Source organism: Eschrichtius robustus, chromosome 12 (assembly GCF_028021215.1).
Source record: "Eschrichtius robustus isolate mEscRob2 chromosome 12, mEscRob2.pri, whole genome shotgun sequence".
NCBI classification, from domain to species: domain Eukaryota; kingdom Metazoa; phylum Chordata; class Mammalia; order Artiodactyla; family Eschrichtiidae; genus Eschrichtius; species Eschrichtius robustus.
Genome location: NC_090835.1, coordinates 72,123,125 through 72,139,690, shown reverse-complemented (window position 1 = coordinate 72,139,690; position 16,566 = coordinate 72,123,125). Strand labels below are relative to the sequence as shown.

At 39.6% G+C, this 16,566-nt stretch overlaps 2 protein-coding genes across 2 annotated transcripts in view; both read left to right on the top strand.

Annotated features, from left to right (window-relative positions):
• The window catches only part of BTBD9 (BTB domain containing 9), a 409,107-nt gene that overhangs the window by 139,047 nt on the left and 253,494 nt on the right, over nucleotides 1-16,566 (top strand). The gene's annotated exons all lie outside the window — the stretch shown is intronic.
• On the top strand, nucleotides 3,879-4,211 carry LOC137773765 (signal recognition particle 14 kDa protein-like). Its single transcript, XM_068558728.1, has one exon. The coding sequence runs from the start codon at nucleotides 3,879-3,881 to the stop codon at nucleotides 4,209-4,211; it is 333 nt and encodes a 110-aa protein (XP_068414829.1).

The following is a 16,566-nucleotide window of genomic DNA, read 5'->3' as shown; positions in this document are numbered from 1 at the left end:
GCCTGGAGCTAGACATACAGCTTGAACAAGACCAAGTCCCTGCCCTTGTTGAGCTTAGGCTTTCACAGGAGAGGTAGACAAATGAGATGTGAAAAATAAACATGACACTTTTTAGTGTAGTGTTTGAAGGAATTGGAAAGGGGTGATGAGCTAGCAGGTGACTGAGTTTGGGGAACGGACACTTGGGCAGGAAGATCAGGGAAGTCCTCCGTGAGCAAGTCAGTTGAGCTGAGACTTGACTTACCTCAAGTTGGCCATGCAGAGAGCTAAGAGAAGAGTGCTCTAGGCTAATGAACAGCAGTGGTAAAGGCTGTGAAGTGGGAACTATCTTTGGGTGTTTGAGGAACTGAAAAAAGGCAGTGTAAGTCTGAAATCTGGTGGTGGATAGTGTGCAGGGTGTTGGGAGAAGGTATGGCTAGCAATGAGGCAGAGAGGTAGGCAGGAGCCAGGAACTACTGGGCCTTGGTGACATGGAATTTATGCTAAGAATGATGGGAAGCCATTGGAGGGTTTAAGTCAGGGAATAAAATAACTTGGTTTATATTTCTGAAAGACCACTCTAGCTACTGTGAGAATGGGCTATGGGGAGGACAGGAATGAGGCAGGCAAGGAGAAGCAGACAGAGAAAACTGCAAAGGAGCTGCAGTGAGGCAGAAAGAAAACAAGGAGAGGGTTTTCATGGAAGCCTAAAGAAGACAGTCGTTCAATATGGGGTGAGGGGAGATGAGAGTGGGCAGTAGACACTACGCAAGACAGATAAGAACAGAAAAGTGACTACTGGCAAGGTGGACCTTATTGGTGACCTTGCTGAGAGTCAATTTGTTGGAGCAGTGGGAGAAGGGAATGGAGGGTGAGGTAATAGGGATGGCAGTAAACATAGAAGATGAAAGGAGTGTCACCAGGAAGGGAGGCAGAGAAATGGCAAAGAGGCTAGAGGGCTCAAGGTCAAGGGAGGATGATATTAAGATATGCTTGTTTGCAGGTTGGAATGACTCCACAGGAAGGGAGGATTTGATAATGCAGGAGAGTGGATCGTTAAAGGACTGTGTCCCTGATATGAGAGAGGGGCTTGGCCCTGGGACTCAAGTGGAAAGTTGGCTTTAGGTAGGAACGAGGTTACTTCTTCCATTGCAGCAGAGTATGTAGATTGACTGAGATGAAAATGCAAGTATTACCTTCATGTTCACAATCCTTGCATTTCACTGGATCTTTGTGGTATATTATGGCCCTCTAGTTCTTTTTGTGCTGTTGTGCTGATTTATTTGTGCAATATATTTTTTCTCCCTCTCCAGGCCATGTATCTCACATACAGATCTGTTTACATGTCTGCTCTCCCACTAAACTGGCATCTCTTCAACAAGAGTGGTTATCTTTGTATCTCCAGACACAGCTCAGTGTTTGGCAAGAACTGAGTTGAAGGGATGACAGCTGCATCAGTACAAAGGACTCATGTAACAGCTACACAAACATGCAGTAGAAAGGAAAGTAATTTGAGAGCATGTAAAATTAGATGTTTGCATTACTTAGAAGAATTAATATGGTTTCTCTTATCTAAGTTGAATAGTTACTGATTACCAGAGCTGAGGAGTAGCTAAGGGTGAAAAAATGACCACCTCACTACCACATAGAGGAAGGTGGGATTTTTTTGTTTGAAAATTCTCTTAAGAATGTCTTTTTTTTTTTAATTTATTTTGTTCAACTATAGTGATTTACAATATTGTGTTAATTTCTGCTGTACTGTGAAGTGATTCAGTTATATGTATATATATACAGACACACACACATACATACATATATATATATACATTCTCTTTCATATTCTTTTCCATTACGGTTTATCATAGGATATTGAATATAGTTCCCTGTGCTATACAGTAGGACCTTGTTGTTTATCCATCCTATATATAATAGTTTGCATCTGCTAAACCCAAACTCCCACCCTGTCCCTCCCCCATCCCTCCTCCCCCTTGGCATTTCACTGTCTATGTCTGTGAGTCTGTTTCATACCTAAGTTCATTTGTGTCATATTTTAGATTCCACATATAAGTGATATCGTATGGTATTTGTCTTTCTCTTTCTGACTTACTTCACTCAGTATGATAATCTCTGGGTCCATCCGTGTTGCTGCAAATGGCATTATTTCATTCTTTTTTATGGCTGAGTAGTATTCCATTGTATATATGTAGCACATCAAGAAAGTGGTGTTCTAAAAGCCCCTTTGAGTAGGGATGAGTTAGTGTCTGGCATGCTGTGGTGGAAAATACAGTTCTAGGTTCAGGAGAAAGTGATACCCAAACCTATATGAGATAAAGCAAATCCCAGAATGGTGAGCTTGCTTGTGGGCGATCTCAGTAGCAGGGGAAGTCTTGTGTTTAGAACAAGAGTAGACGTGCAAGAGATATGACCTAAGCAGATTTGTGCTGAAATGAGTGAGAACAACTTTATAGAAAATTTCAGTTTAGCATATGTAGCTCTTTCCCAAGTGCTTTCTACTCGGATTGGGGAAAAAGACACAACAAAACAAAACAGGTAACTTTCCCCTTCAACATTATACAGCACATCCTAAATGAAACATGACTTTCTGAGTTACAAGCTGCTGCCCCTGGCAAAGAGGCTGGTTGTAAGAGCATAATCTCAATGTGTGCCCTGAAATTAATGTTCTGTGGGCGCTCCAGGTTTGTGTGACATACTGTAAGTTATATCCAACCCAACTGTTCTTCTAACTGCCTGCATTAAGTATCATGAAATGAGTTCCCCTGAAAGGAATCATCTGAATAAAGAAGCTTTTATGCCTTTATAACTCCTTACTGCATGACCCCAGGTCACCATTGTTGGTATTAGGAGCTTTCTCTCCCACTTTTCACTCTTCTTGCCTTTAATGGACGGACAGAATCCACATCAGGCTCTCTCTCAGCTTCCAGGTGCTGGCAAATGGTACTGCCATCCCCGTTGTGGGGGAAGGAGGCAGGCACTGGCATCTCCATCATGTCTCTTCTCTTCCCAGGATGTCAACTGGAGAAAGGTCACAGTCAGAGCTGCCCACCCCACAGAGTTCGTTTTCTCCAGATTCATTAAAATGCTGCCTTCATCTTTCCCTTGGATTTTTACTTTTCAAAACATTTTCCATTGTGCGGCCTCATTTTATTTTATATTGAGATGACAACCTAACATCTCACCAAGTATCAACTGGGAATACAATTCTGCCCTCACTGTGCTGTGCCATCTTGCCAAGTTCTGTTTTTGTTACTCAGCTTTCATTCAGAAAGGAATTAATCTGAGTTATATGATGCCATGGTTGTCTCCTTAAAGAAGGCTAGATGCTTGCACATCTTGGGAAAGTATCTGTGAATGTACTTGAATCTTCCAGATTAGGTGCCATTCCTCTTCTCTCTCCTTTCCCTTTCACATCATCATAGGGTCCCCTCATGTTAGAATTCAATCTTCCTATTTTGCCTGTCCCTTCTCAGTGGGATTTTACTGAAGGGGCCCTTGCCTTCTGTCTTTATTTCCTTTTACCTGAGAGAAGCTGATGCAAGGGAAAAGGCATTTTTGAGTCTAAACATAAGGCTACTGCCGTTAAGAGAAGAGAATTTTTACACTGCAGAAGATGCCCAGGTGTTAGTTTACTTCCCCAGGAGGATTTTGAACAGGCTTGGATTCAGAAATGAAAATTCTTGTTCCAGGGTGTGTTGATCGAGCAGTAGTGGCGGCATCAGTGGCCCCATCACACAGATGTGGTTCAGAAAGGGTGTTTCCTTTTACAACAGTGATTCAACTCTTGACTTGGCTTTTAAAATGGTGGAAAATTTTGAAGAAATGAGATTTTTTTCTCTAAAGATTTTAATAGATGCTGACAGAGTGGAGCCAGCAGCGCCAGGATGGTGCTGCTGGAGAGTGAGCAGTTCCTGACGGAGCTGACCAGCCTCTTCCAGAAGTGCCGGTTGTCGGGCAGCGTGTTCATCACCCTGAAGAAGTATGATGGTCGAACTAAACCCATTCCAAGGAAGGGTTCTGTGGAGGGCTTTGAGCCCTCAGACAACAAGTGTCTGTTAAGAGCTACCGATGGGAAAAAGAAGATCAGCACTGTGGTGAGCTCCAAAGAAGTGAATAAGTTTCAGATGGCTTATTCAAACCTATTGAGAGCTAACATGGATGGGCTGGAGAAGAGGGACAAAAAGAGCAAGAGGAAGAAGAGCAAAGCAGCGCGGTGAAGGGCACCAGATCTCCCGCTTTCACCAGCTAACCCCTGAACTGCTGTTTTTCCTTTGGTTTTTACTTCTGGCCACAAAGCTGGGTTTCTGATTCCCCTACAATAACTGTTTTCATGTGAGATTAGGGTCATTTTTGGATGGAAGAAGGGCTGTAGCGTTTACAGGGTAGTTACAAGAAGCCAGTTTATTTTAGATCTGGCTAAGTGGTCTGTGTTGTGTGGTTGTATGTTTCTGGATAATAGTTTACAGTCTCTGTAGCCGTCTGTGAAGAGCACTGTATCATTAAACCTGTATTTGTCAGCACTGACCATCTTTTATTATTCCTTTTCCCACCCCATAAAAAGTTTCTGGCAATAGCTCCTCATTCTGGAACGATGTGATTATGAATAGGCTTTAGGCCCTGTCTTACGGGTTACTAGAATTGAAACCTGACAATTTTATAAAAAGTTGTGTTATTTCATGGGTATTTTTCCCAACTTGCTGTATAATTTTATCATCATAGTTCCTTTAGCAAATTTGAATGAATTCTCATAGCCAAATGAGAGTTTGCTTAACCAAACTAAGGGCAAGCCTATTACAAAATCATCAAGAATAAAGATTCCAAGTTGGAAAAAAGAAAAGATTTTAATAACTTTGCCATTGGACTGTCAGCTTAATCACTGCCTCACATTTGTCATGTAACCAATTTATGTTTTTACCAACATGAAGGACAATATTCATTTTATGTTTTCTCCTTTCTGTCTTTCCATTTTTTCCCATTACACTGTGAATTATCAGATAAACTTAAATAGGAAAGTTGATGCTAGGTTAACCAGAGTTTGGGTAACCCTGCGTGTGTGAGAAACCGGGGGTGGGGTGGGGTGGGGTGGGGACTGAATGGGTTGTGTGTCTGAACTATGATCATGTTGATGTGTTCCACATTGGGCCCCTGTTAGCTTCTACTTACCTTTCGTCGTATATTTGGAAACTATCTTATAGCCAGAACAAAGCCCAGGGAAATCTCTACTATTATAGTTTTGGTCATGTTCTTGTAGTTTCCATCTGAAAACAACACAGTCTAGAGAGAACTTTTTGAACTTTTTGAGAACTCCTGAGACTCTTATTTTGTCTTTGCCTGCAGCCAAGATAATTGAAGCATTGTCGGTCTATTTCAGGGGCACATCTTCAGGTAGCATGTGATACTATTTGGGATGTTCTGATAGAACAAAGGGAACACAATTTGTAGCTCTTCCTGCAGCGATAATTCTGGTTCTATGTATGATGAAAATGAAATGGAATTTTAGCACACAAGACATACCAAGGCAACTTAGTCATTAACAGTAGCAGCCTCTCTTGTAATTTCCAAAGTCTCCTCTGATTTTTAGTGTGTCGATTGTTCATTCCCTTCTTCAAGGAAGTCAAGATTCCTCAGCCTTTCCCTGCAGTGGCTGAAATAGATTCACACAGAGTTTGAAAGTGAGTGAAATAGGTCAGAGCCCATCCAGAAGCTCAGGGCCCACATTTCTTCCCTCCTTTATTCTTCTGCTTTGTCTGCTTGTACACATTGCCTCTCAGTGAAGAGACACCAGAGATGGTCCTCTAAGCAGAGAATGGGAATAAACAGAGTCAGATTCAGTCATGCAGAAAGGGTTGTAAATGAATGATGAGATTCGGCGCCATCCTCACTGCCAGCTGTGTAATTTTGTTAAAAAAAATGGGAGACAGGATAGAGATAGTCAAATCATGCTAATAAGTCTATTTATCAAGCATCCACATGCCCAGAGATGCCTAAAAGACCAGAAAATGGAGGTGTCAGATGAAATATGTAGGTAAATTAATATGATATTCAAATCAATAAAGTAAACACAAAATATTTTAAAGATGGTCAGGCTCATGAAAGCACAGTACTCACAAATCTATAACCTTCCTCTGCACACGGCCCCTCCCCTCTCTCACACATATACACACACACAGCAGAGACTGGTAGTAAACTTTCTGAACTTCTGACCCGTACCTAGTAGAAGGCATTCATGGGAACAGAGAGGAAACAATATATTGACCACATGGTACTTCCTCTTAAGCACTTGCACATACTTCCCTCTCATTTAATCCCACACGGCATTCCTGTGCAGCAGGGATATTCTCATTTTTGCAGATGAAGAAATTGAAACTCAGAGAGGTCACACTGTTAAAAAAAAAAAAAATTGTGGGACTAGATTTCAAAACCATATCTGTTTGACTCCAAAGACCTTGAGTGGATTCTCTTTCCACTAAACCATGCTTCCTTGCCAGAAAAGCACTGACATCTTTACTCCATGTATTTGTAGCATTTTTGCTGGGTTTGAGTCAAGTTGATGATTCTTTTTTTTTTTTAATAAATTTATTTTATTTATTTATTTTTGGGTGTGTTGGGTCTTCGTTGCTGCACGCGGGCTTTCTCTAGTTACAGTGAGCGGGAGCTACTCTTCGTTGCAGTGCGTGGGCTTCTCATTGCGGTGGTTTCTCTTGTTGCAGAGCACAGGCTCTAGGCGCATGGGCTTCAGTAGTTGTGGCTCGCGGGCTCTAGAGCACAGGCTCAGTAGTTTTGGCCCATGGGCTTAGTTGCTCCGCGACATGTGGGATCTTCCCGGACCAGGGCTCGAACCCGTGTCCCCTGCATTGGCAGGCAATTTCTTAACCACTGCGCCACCAGGGAAGCCCCAAGTTAATGAGTCTTAAATGACTCCAGGATAAGAGGACCTCCTGTCGAGGCTTTACAAAAAACCAAATATCCCCAGTTAGTATTGCTTTCGTCCTCACTTTCTTAACTATAATCAGCATTGATTCTTTCGTGTTCCCTGATAGCATTAAGTTATGATAACATTAGGGTGACAGAAAATAAAATTGGCAAATCTGGATACTGCTTAGTAGATCAGTAAAATGTGAGAATTGGCAACAGTTAAAGTAGGTCTTATCTAAAAAGTATGGACATAAGTACAAAGCACAGGATTTAAAGCCATTTCAGGTAAAAATAACTTTGTTTGCTAAACAAGCTGTTTTAGGTGTAAAGGAAAATACAGTCTTGCTTCTGAGCATCTTATTATAAGCATGATTCTGCCCCTGGCATGATTATTCAATTTTATTCAGAACTTATATCTAGCACATAGTAGGTACTAGGTAAAGGTTACGTTATGGACCCAATGTTTGTGTCTTCCTAAAATTCATACGTTGAAGCCATACCCCCCAATGTGATGGTATTTGGAAGTGGGACCTTTGGAGGTAATTAGGTTTAGATGAGGTCATGAGGGTGGAATTAGTGTCCTTATAAGAAAAAGAAGAGAGAGCACCCTTCACTCCTCACCCTGAAACTTGAGGACACAGTGAGAAGGCGGCCCTCTGCAAGGCAGGAAGCGGGCTCTCACCACGAACCAAATTGGCTAGCACTTTGATCTTGGACTTCCTAGCTCCCAGAACTGTGAGAAGTAAATATTTTGTTTAAGCCACCCAGTCTGTGGTATTTTGTTATGGCAGCTGAGCTAAGATAGGCTAGTTGAAATGAATCTCAGTCTCTAATGAAGAGACCTTGCAGTGACTTTATTTTGCTTCTGTTCCTTTTACTTCTGAATTGCTGTACTCTCCTCTGGGTTTGACTGTCATCCCCAGTGATTAGAGAAAGAAACCACACATTAATATTTCTCTTTTCCTTCCTCCAACTTCTGCCTCAGTGCAGTTCATGCCATCTCAGGAGCTCTTCCATTTTAGGAAAGACATCTGTCTTTGCCATGTATCCCCAGTCCTCAGCCCTTATTACTCGTCTTCAGAACCCTCCCATCCCAGGGGTCATTTCACCTAAGCCTGGATGTCGTTGGCAGGATCCTTCATAGTGGTGTTGCTGCCCACCCCTCGCTGTGCATATTTTAAAAATCAGTTAACAAAAGTTTCCATTTAAAAGCTCCAAGGGAAAATTAGGTAGAGTAATAACATTTTCTTATGATTATTTGCCATATTGGCATTGAGGCAGAGAAATCTGTTAGAAAAACTGTTTGCTCTTTTCCCATGTGTCCATATTGAATAATATAGAGCTGGATATGCTGTCTCTATTCTGAAGCTGTCATGTGCTGTAATAACTGGTTTGACACTTATTATCTTTTTTAATGCAAAGAGGAAATTGTCAGAGTTTGCAATAGTAAAGTAGATCCTTTTTATTATTTTCACTTGAAAGTATTTTTTGCTCTCTTTGTCTTGATAAAACAAGTTTATGTGGTAAAAGACGATGGCATGACATGAAATGCCAGAATTTGGACAGTATCAGAGCAGAGCAGGAGTCAAATGAATAATTAATTGGTATTTTTTAAAACCAGTGTTTATAAGCAAAGCTGTCAACTTAAATCACAGCCTAACCTTACAGGATCTTAGTGCTTTATCAGAATAATTATTCATCAGTGACTTTAATATTTCTTCCTGGAGTGGTGAAAAGCATCCTTTCCATGCTGGTTCATAAGCACATATCACACACCCTGGCTTCATTCAGGTCTGCATTCGTTCATCATAGGAGGAAAGATGTACACTGAATTATGCTTTTAATTTTATATCCCTGGGAGGAATTCATGATCAGATTATTCTGGCCTTTATGCTGTGCTGCCTTGAAAACAATTCTAAAGTGCCTAACGGTTAAGCTTAAAAGCTACTTTCATTTACTTTCAGTGAACCTTTGATATTCAACAGTTATATTAAACAGAGTGAAAAACACAATGGCAATCCCAAATGCATTTTCTCCAGCCTGTCAAATGAACATTCAGGAAATCAAGTGGACATTTCCAAACTTGCTTGCCAGTTTACATTCTTTGAAGAGTTAGAGAGAAGGGCTCTTGAAGGTCACTGCCATAGGATGGTCTGGGGAAGTGACCACTGAATGTGAGCAATTGCATTTCCAGGCCTGGCTCTGCCACTGCCACTGCCACTGCCACTGCCTGTCTCAGGGACCTGCAGAGAGTCTCTCTGTACTTTTAGAACTCAATTTTCTCTTTTATTAATTTCAGTGATTGAGCTAGACCCTATCTCAGGTCTCTTCCCTGCCCTAACCGTCTGTGATTCAAAGGGGGAAGTAATGGCAGCAGCTTTTGGCCAAGAAGCAGCAGGGACCCAGGAGATCATGGCCATGCTAGTCTTCTGAGAGCCAAATAATGGCCCCTATATAGAATAACTTCATTCTGAGCAACCAGCAAATATTAAATGCCTCCTTAGAAGATGCTGTGCTTGGTGCTAGGGGCAGGACAAAGAAGTGAAATCATAGTCAATTTGACAGATAAGTGAGAGCTAAGGGCACAGAAAAGAAATTGATGAGTCAAGGCAGCAAATGTTATGTCAGATGAGTGCTTTGTGTAGTAAATGTTGAGAGCAGGAATGGAGGTACTAAGGGAGGCCCTCACAGACTCAGCTGCAGAGCAGAAGTGTGCCATGTGCAGGCAGGGGTAGAGGCAGGTCTTTAGGAAACAGAATCACAGACTTGTGCGCAAGGATTGGGAGGGCAATAGGGAGCTAGGCTGAAGTTTCTTTCTTTGGTGTAGTAATGGTGTAGCCATTACTAGGAGGTTTTTCTGAGAATAAAAGTATTATTATTGTAGAAAGTTTGGAAACCAGAAAAACACATTAAGAAAGTAAAAATCACCTATAACCTCCCAATCCATAGATCACTACTTTGATCTTTGATCTATTTCTTTTTAGTCATGTGTATTCTTTTTAAAAATAAACTTCAGGTCAAATTATATATGTTTTATATCCTGTTTTCATTTAATGTTGTATTGTGTTTCCCCACATTATCAAATATTCCTTGAAAACATTTTTTCAGGGCTGTATGTTATTTCATTATACAGATGTTCCATAATTTGAAGCACATGTAGATTGTTTTTACTTTGATATTGTAAATAGTACTATGATGAACACTCATAAAAATTTTTGCTTAATCTTATATATAAATTATCTGATTATTTGAGATTATAAAGAAAGAATTATATTTCAACTTTCATAGAATTTTATGTGGCAGTTGAGGAGTTTGGACTTTAAATTATAGACATTAGATACCACCTAAATTTTTTTTATCATGATGTTGACTAAAGATTTTACTCTAGAAAAATGTACTTGTATCTTAGAAAAAGACTGGAGGATGCCTCTACCCTGGGACAGGTAGGAGTATCATGAAAGAAGACTGTAAGAACCAATGCTGATATCTGTTGATTCATTCATTCATTTCTATGAACCGGGAGCTTTGCCAGACCCTCGGAACGAGGATGGCTTGGACTAGTTTAAGTCACTGTCAGCTCTCTCTGGAACTATACTGCAGTGGTCTCCTAACTAGTTTCCCCATTTACACTCTTGTTCCACTTTATTTTCCCACCCAGAAGCTACAGGGTTCTTTGCAAGACCATAAATCAGATCATGTGCATAACCCTGTAGGGTTCCCATTATACGCAGGATAAAATCCAGCGTCTTAATATGGCAACTGTACTGCCCATTTATTATCTCCAGCCTTACTGGCGTTTTTTGGATTTTCTAAAATGTGCTGAGCTCTTTCCTACCCGACGGTTTTCCCACATGTTGCCTCTCTTCCCAGTGTGCTCTTCCCCCCAGTCTTCCCCTGGCTACCTTAGACTTACCCTTTAGTCTCAGCTCAGTTTTCACTGACTGAGAGAATCCTTTCTGACAACCACTACCCCTTATCTTAACTAAGTCATCCATGGAACCCAGGCCTTTTTATTTAAAGCACTTGTCACAATTTGTAATGAGACCTTTATTTGTGTATTTATTTAATGTATGACTTCTTCACTGGACTGTAAGCTCCATAGGGCTTGGGGCCATGACTGTCTTTCTCACTTTCCCCCAGTACCTGTCACTGTCCTTGTCATGTGGTAGAGGTGAAAGAATAAATGAAAAGTGAGTAAGACAGACATAGCCCCAGGCTTCTTAGAGCTTATAATCTTACTAAGCTTCCATATTAGCTCTGAGGGTAAGAGAAGAGGAAGAATCAGAAGTGATGAATGAAGACTTTAATTTATATAGTAGGTAGGATAAAGATGTCATTGACAGAAATGGTTAGGCTAAGTCAAATTTGGAGAGAAATGATGAATCCAATTTTAGGCATGTGGAATTTAAGGATGAAAGTGGGATAAGTGAGGTAATCCATTGGAAAAATTCAGCATGCCAACACCAATCTCTTGTTTGAGTAAAGCCTTGCTCCAAACCTATTGTTTATTTTTATTTTGAGATATTATTCATGAATCAGGTAACTCTTTTTTTTTAATTGGGGCCTTTTTTTTTTTAGAATATTGCCTTTATCCTTCTGAATTGCAGATGAAAGAATAGAAAGTGTAAAGCCATCATTTTAGTCTTACTTGAAGACATGACATTCTGCCATCCCCATTACTGAAGCCCTGACACTTCCCTGTTCTTTTTGGAGGAGAAAAAAAGTTGGAACTTTATTCCTTGTTCCCTACCCCAGCCACTACCATCAACTCCCACTTCAGTTATTTTGGAAAAAAATCTAAATTACAAATTTGGGGAGCTTCTATAGTGTTTTCACAAACTCACTGAGATCCAACCATAGTATCAGGCTCATAATGTTAGATTTTGAATATAGTGTTTAAAGGCTCGGTATTTTGCAGAATTGCAAGATAAATTTAAGCTGGAAGCTGCTTTTTCTCAAGAAATAATAGAAATATTCTTTGCCCTGTGAAATGTGAGTAATGCAAGAATGGGCTTGATTATGACTTGAGCAGGATTATAGATCTTAGAAATCCAAAGCTAGATATAATCTCATTTGTTCACATTATAAATCTAGTATATTTTTAGAAAATGAATGAAAATATGAACCAAACCCCATCTCATTTCGGTGCCTTTTGACCTTGTGTCTATAGAAGTTGTAAAATTTATCTCTGGGCTGGATGGTTATTTTTTTGTTTTCAAGATTGAGACTACCCTTGAGATATTAGTCAGGTACAATCTTGAGGTCATACATAATTTTTTAAAAAGTTATTTAAAAGACCAAGGTGCTGTCTTGCTGCTTGGGCACTTTTCTATGACGGTGCCCACCTCTCCTTTTCAGTAACTGACTCAGCCTGACACAGTTGTACTTGCTGCTAACTCTTTGTAAAATGTTATTTAAATATTTCTAACTTACTGTTTCATGCTGGGTTTTATGGAACATAAATTTCTATTTAGACCACTAATTTACAGTAGAAGTTTGTTACTAATATCACTGCAGGCTCCATCCATCTAAAAATGTTGCTCATAACCTACGCTAAAAATATGTTATATATTTGCACTGAATGTAAACAGTGTTGTGTTTTATTAGTGCGCAGTGCTTTGTCTATGGAAATGTTGGTATTGCAGCATATGTTTAGAGGGGATAGGAACTCAAGTATGGTGGAAAGACTACAGAAAAGTGAAATCCCTGAAGGATGGGATTTATGGAATTTTCAGAGCGCTTTGCAGAAAATCTACATACATTACCTATGTTTCGTTTTGTTTTGTTTTTTATAAGGCACCACCATCCTATATAATCAACTTTTCATTAAGACTATAAATTTAAACAAATAATCTGAACAGTTTTACCTGGTGATATACAATTGAGTATGCACAAAAATACAGGGGAATGGGGGAGAAGGGCCAAGAAAGGAAGAGTTGGCAACTTGTTTTGGAGTCCACATGGTGCTGATGGCTGCAGACAAACCCCACGTTTTTACAACAAAAGGCTTTAAATTAAACAAAATCTATCGAACTGAAGACACAGGACAGGGTTCTCACAGGATCGAACAATGCTGGTTTCATGAAATGTAACCGAAGGCTGAACCAGGACAGTGCAACTTACAAGCACACACACGAAAACCACATCTGACCAGGAACTTAGTGAAAAGTCTCCAACCATTACTTATGTTTTCTACAAAGATAAAGTGGAATCTTGCAGAATGTTTTGGGAAGCTCTGTTATTTCATGTATGCTCCATATTTCTAAGTGGTTTATAGAGGATTGAAACTGCAAATATATTCAGCTCAAGAGAGGCAGTCATTATTGCTTTAATGACCATGTTTTTACCTTCAAAAAAAATTTATTAAATGGACCAGAAATAACGTAAGTTAGATCTTCCTTGTGGTAGTGGAGAAACGTAATTCCAAGGAAAGACATTTTTGTTTTCTTTCGCTAAGTGTCCTTGAGCTGGAGGAGATGATTTGGGGAATATGAGGTTTAAGACTTTGGTAGAGTTTCTTTGGATCATTTTGAGGAACTTTTAGTTACTACAAGTCACATAGAGTGTTTACCTGAAAGCATTCAATCTGAGCTCTGAGCCAGTCCTTCACTAGTAAAATTGAGGGAGAGAAAGTAGGTTCATTATGATTAAATCCTAGTTAAATGAGTTAGTTTTGTTCTGGACATTCTTATGGGTCTGATTCTCTGGGTGAGGCAGCCTGTGCACTGACTTCATTCAACCTCCTCCCTTTGATAGCAGCATAGCCACTGGGCATCATCTGCTGAGCCCAAAGCTGGTACTTGTTGACCAGTTGAAAAGATGATCGTGTCTCAAAACCAGACTGATGTAAGTGCCATTTAAGCCACCAGAGCTGAGTTTTTATCATCTTTCAAGGGTATGTTGAGATTTGATAGCCAGGTTTATAAATGGAAAATCTTATAACTTGTTTAAAATACATTTGCAGAAAACTAAGGCCATTGGTTTTGCCTCTAAAATAGTGATGTTGTGGTAGGAAATTTAGCATCCTGTGCTTACATGGTTCCCCAGAGTGCCAAAAGCCATCATCTGTGATGAGGAGTTTTTACAAACAACTTCCAAAGAGTTTTAATGTAGCAAATGAATCTTGGAAAACTGCTCTTTCTAATTTACTACTTTGTTCAGTGCATGTTAAAGAAGAAGCAGTGGATCATATAATTAAATGTGATTTTTAAGGCCTCTGAGGTGGCACTTTCTAATTGATACTCACTGGCATTTTGCTTGGCCTGTTGGACTGAGGCAGGAGGTCTTCCAAAGCTCATCTCTTCTGAAGGCAGACTGAGTGTGAAGGATGCTTTATTAGCAGCAGGCTGCTCATCATGCTTTTAAATGGCTCATGCCATCATGACTTGGCTCTCCATGGACACAAATTCCACCAACTCTTATCTTGTTGGTTGTGTTTTGTTTTGAAACTTCAAAAATGTTCACATTAAAATGGTAAAGCATTTTTCAAAAGCTGACCACTAGGTTATAAAGAAAAAATGGGATAGAATCTGAGTAATAAATGTTTTTCAAAAAAGGCCTTTTTCCTGAGTTCACAATAAAATGAGCGCTCCCTAACCAACAATTATATCCACAGACAAGGCATTGCCTGCCTTGAACTCCCTGAACTATAATCCACCCTGTCTTCAACCTATGCTTTCATTTTCAAGACCAAGACATCCTTTGGCTACATGAAGATTCTGTGGCCAGGACCATGGCTGCCCTCCCATCTAAGCTTGGCCTTGCCTCTCAGCTTAGGCCTGTGCTTGGCAGGATGATAAATGTGAAAATTGGACTGCATTTCATGGTCAGGTTCTTCACTTTGTCATTTTCTTTCCTCCCCTGGTTATTTCTTCTGTTCTTATAGAAAGGAAAACAAAGCCCATTTAACAACTGCAAAGCACACAGTCCACAGAGGCCTTAAAGATTACTGGCAGGAAAACATATTTATGTCTTTAATAAGGAATTTGAAATTTACCACTCAGTAGATAAATTTTCCCTCTCTATTGTTTCTCTCTGAAAATCACTGGTATTGGGTGAAACAATTCAGTTTACAAGATATTACATTAATGTCTTTTGATTTCTGAGGTAATATTTTGCAGTGTTTCCTGCCAATAATAAAATTTTGAAGTAATTCTAAAATCTGGTGTACACGGACAGTTTTGAGTAAAATATTAAATTATTTTGTATGACTTCCAAGTGTCTGAAGACTGAAAGAGTATGTGTCACATGTAATGAATGTAGGTGGGTGTGAGAGGTTATTGAAAGGGCAAAGATGTGACTATGGGGTACAGGTGATAGAGTTGAAGGTGAAAATTGAGTGATCATTTGTAGGCTCTGAATTAAAATCACTCAGATGAAATGATCATGTTGCCTGGGTGATGGTCTTCTAACGAAGTGTTTCTTAAGAGATGAGGAGGTTGTGATGCCACAAATCAGACAGGATATTTAAAGAATGGGCATTTTGATACCTCCTAATGCCCCTTTTCCATATTCCTTAAGATACATGATCAAGCAGGTCTCAGAGACTTTATTTGGAGATGAGAGATCAAGAAGCACTGCTGAAAGTCAGTGGAATGTGATGAGCTGGGCCATCCATTGCTTTGCCTCATATTTCCTGGCCAGTAATCCAGCATTTTTGAATAAGCTTTTTTTTTTTTTGTTTGGATGCAGCTTTGAATTTCTAAAAACATACGAACAAGACTAGTAGGCCTGAAAAGATTGATATTTTATTTCCTTATTAAGGGATGAGTTAATTTTTTTTTTTCACTTTGATAATCTTCTGAGTCCCAAATTCATCCTTGGGAGTTATCCTGCATAGTAAGACATAGTTAAATATTTTGGATGGCTATTAGGGAAGTAAAGCTAGGAGAAGTTTTGCTTACTGAGAGATAGTCAAATAACCTTTGAAGAGGAATACAGAAACTACCTATAAATTTTCCCTATAAATGTTTTTTTATTAAAGTTTTACATACAAAGGTTGTGCTGTTCATTCACTGACCATTCTCCAAATGTTTGGGTATCTTCTCTGGGCCTAAAATGATATACTGTCTATAGTACAGGATTCAATCTCTTTAGGTCGAATTTTAAAATACTATCCTAGGGAACCTGAGAGTTACAGAGAAGAATAAAACATGATTCCGGCCTTGAAGGGGCTTACAATTTGGTAGGTACAAAATAACTCTAATAAAAGCAGTATGTGTTAAGTGAGATAACAGAAGTACAGAATGCTGTAAGAACCCAATATATGTAGGGATAATCAGAGAAGCCCTCCTAAAAAAATATTTATACTAGGTCTTTCTGTCTGAAAAGTCCTGGGCATCTTTCAAGGCCTAATATAAATATTTTTTTAGGAAGCCTTCCCTGATTATCCCTGCAATGCACTTTTCCTTTCCCACCCCTGTGAAACTCTCTAAATGGAAGAGCATGGAGAGTGAATATATAGGAGTCAAAGATGATCAAGTTGTTAAACTTGGGAAATTTAGGAAAATTTTGGAGCCAGAACAGAGAAGTCAAGAGGAGGGAGAAGAACGCTTTTTTGACGAGTTGATAAATCTCTTGGACATGCTGAAGCTGAAGTACAAGCTATCAAAGTGGCTTTGTGCAACAGGCAGTTGAGAATGTGGAGTGGTATTTCAT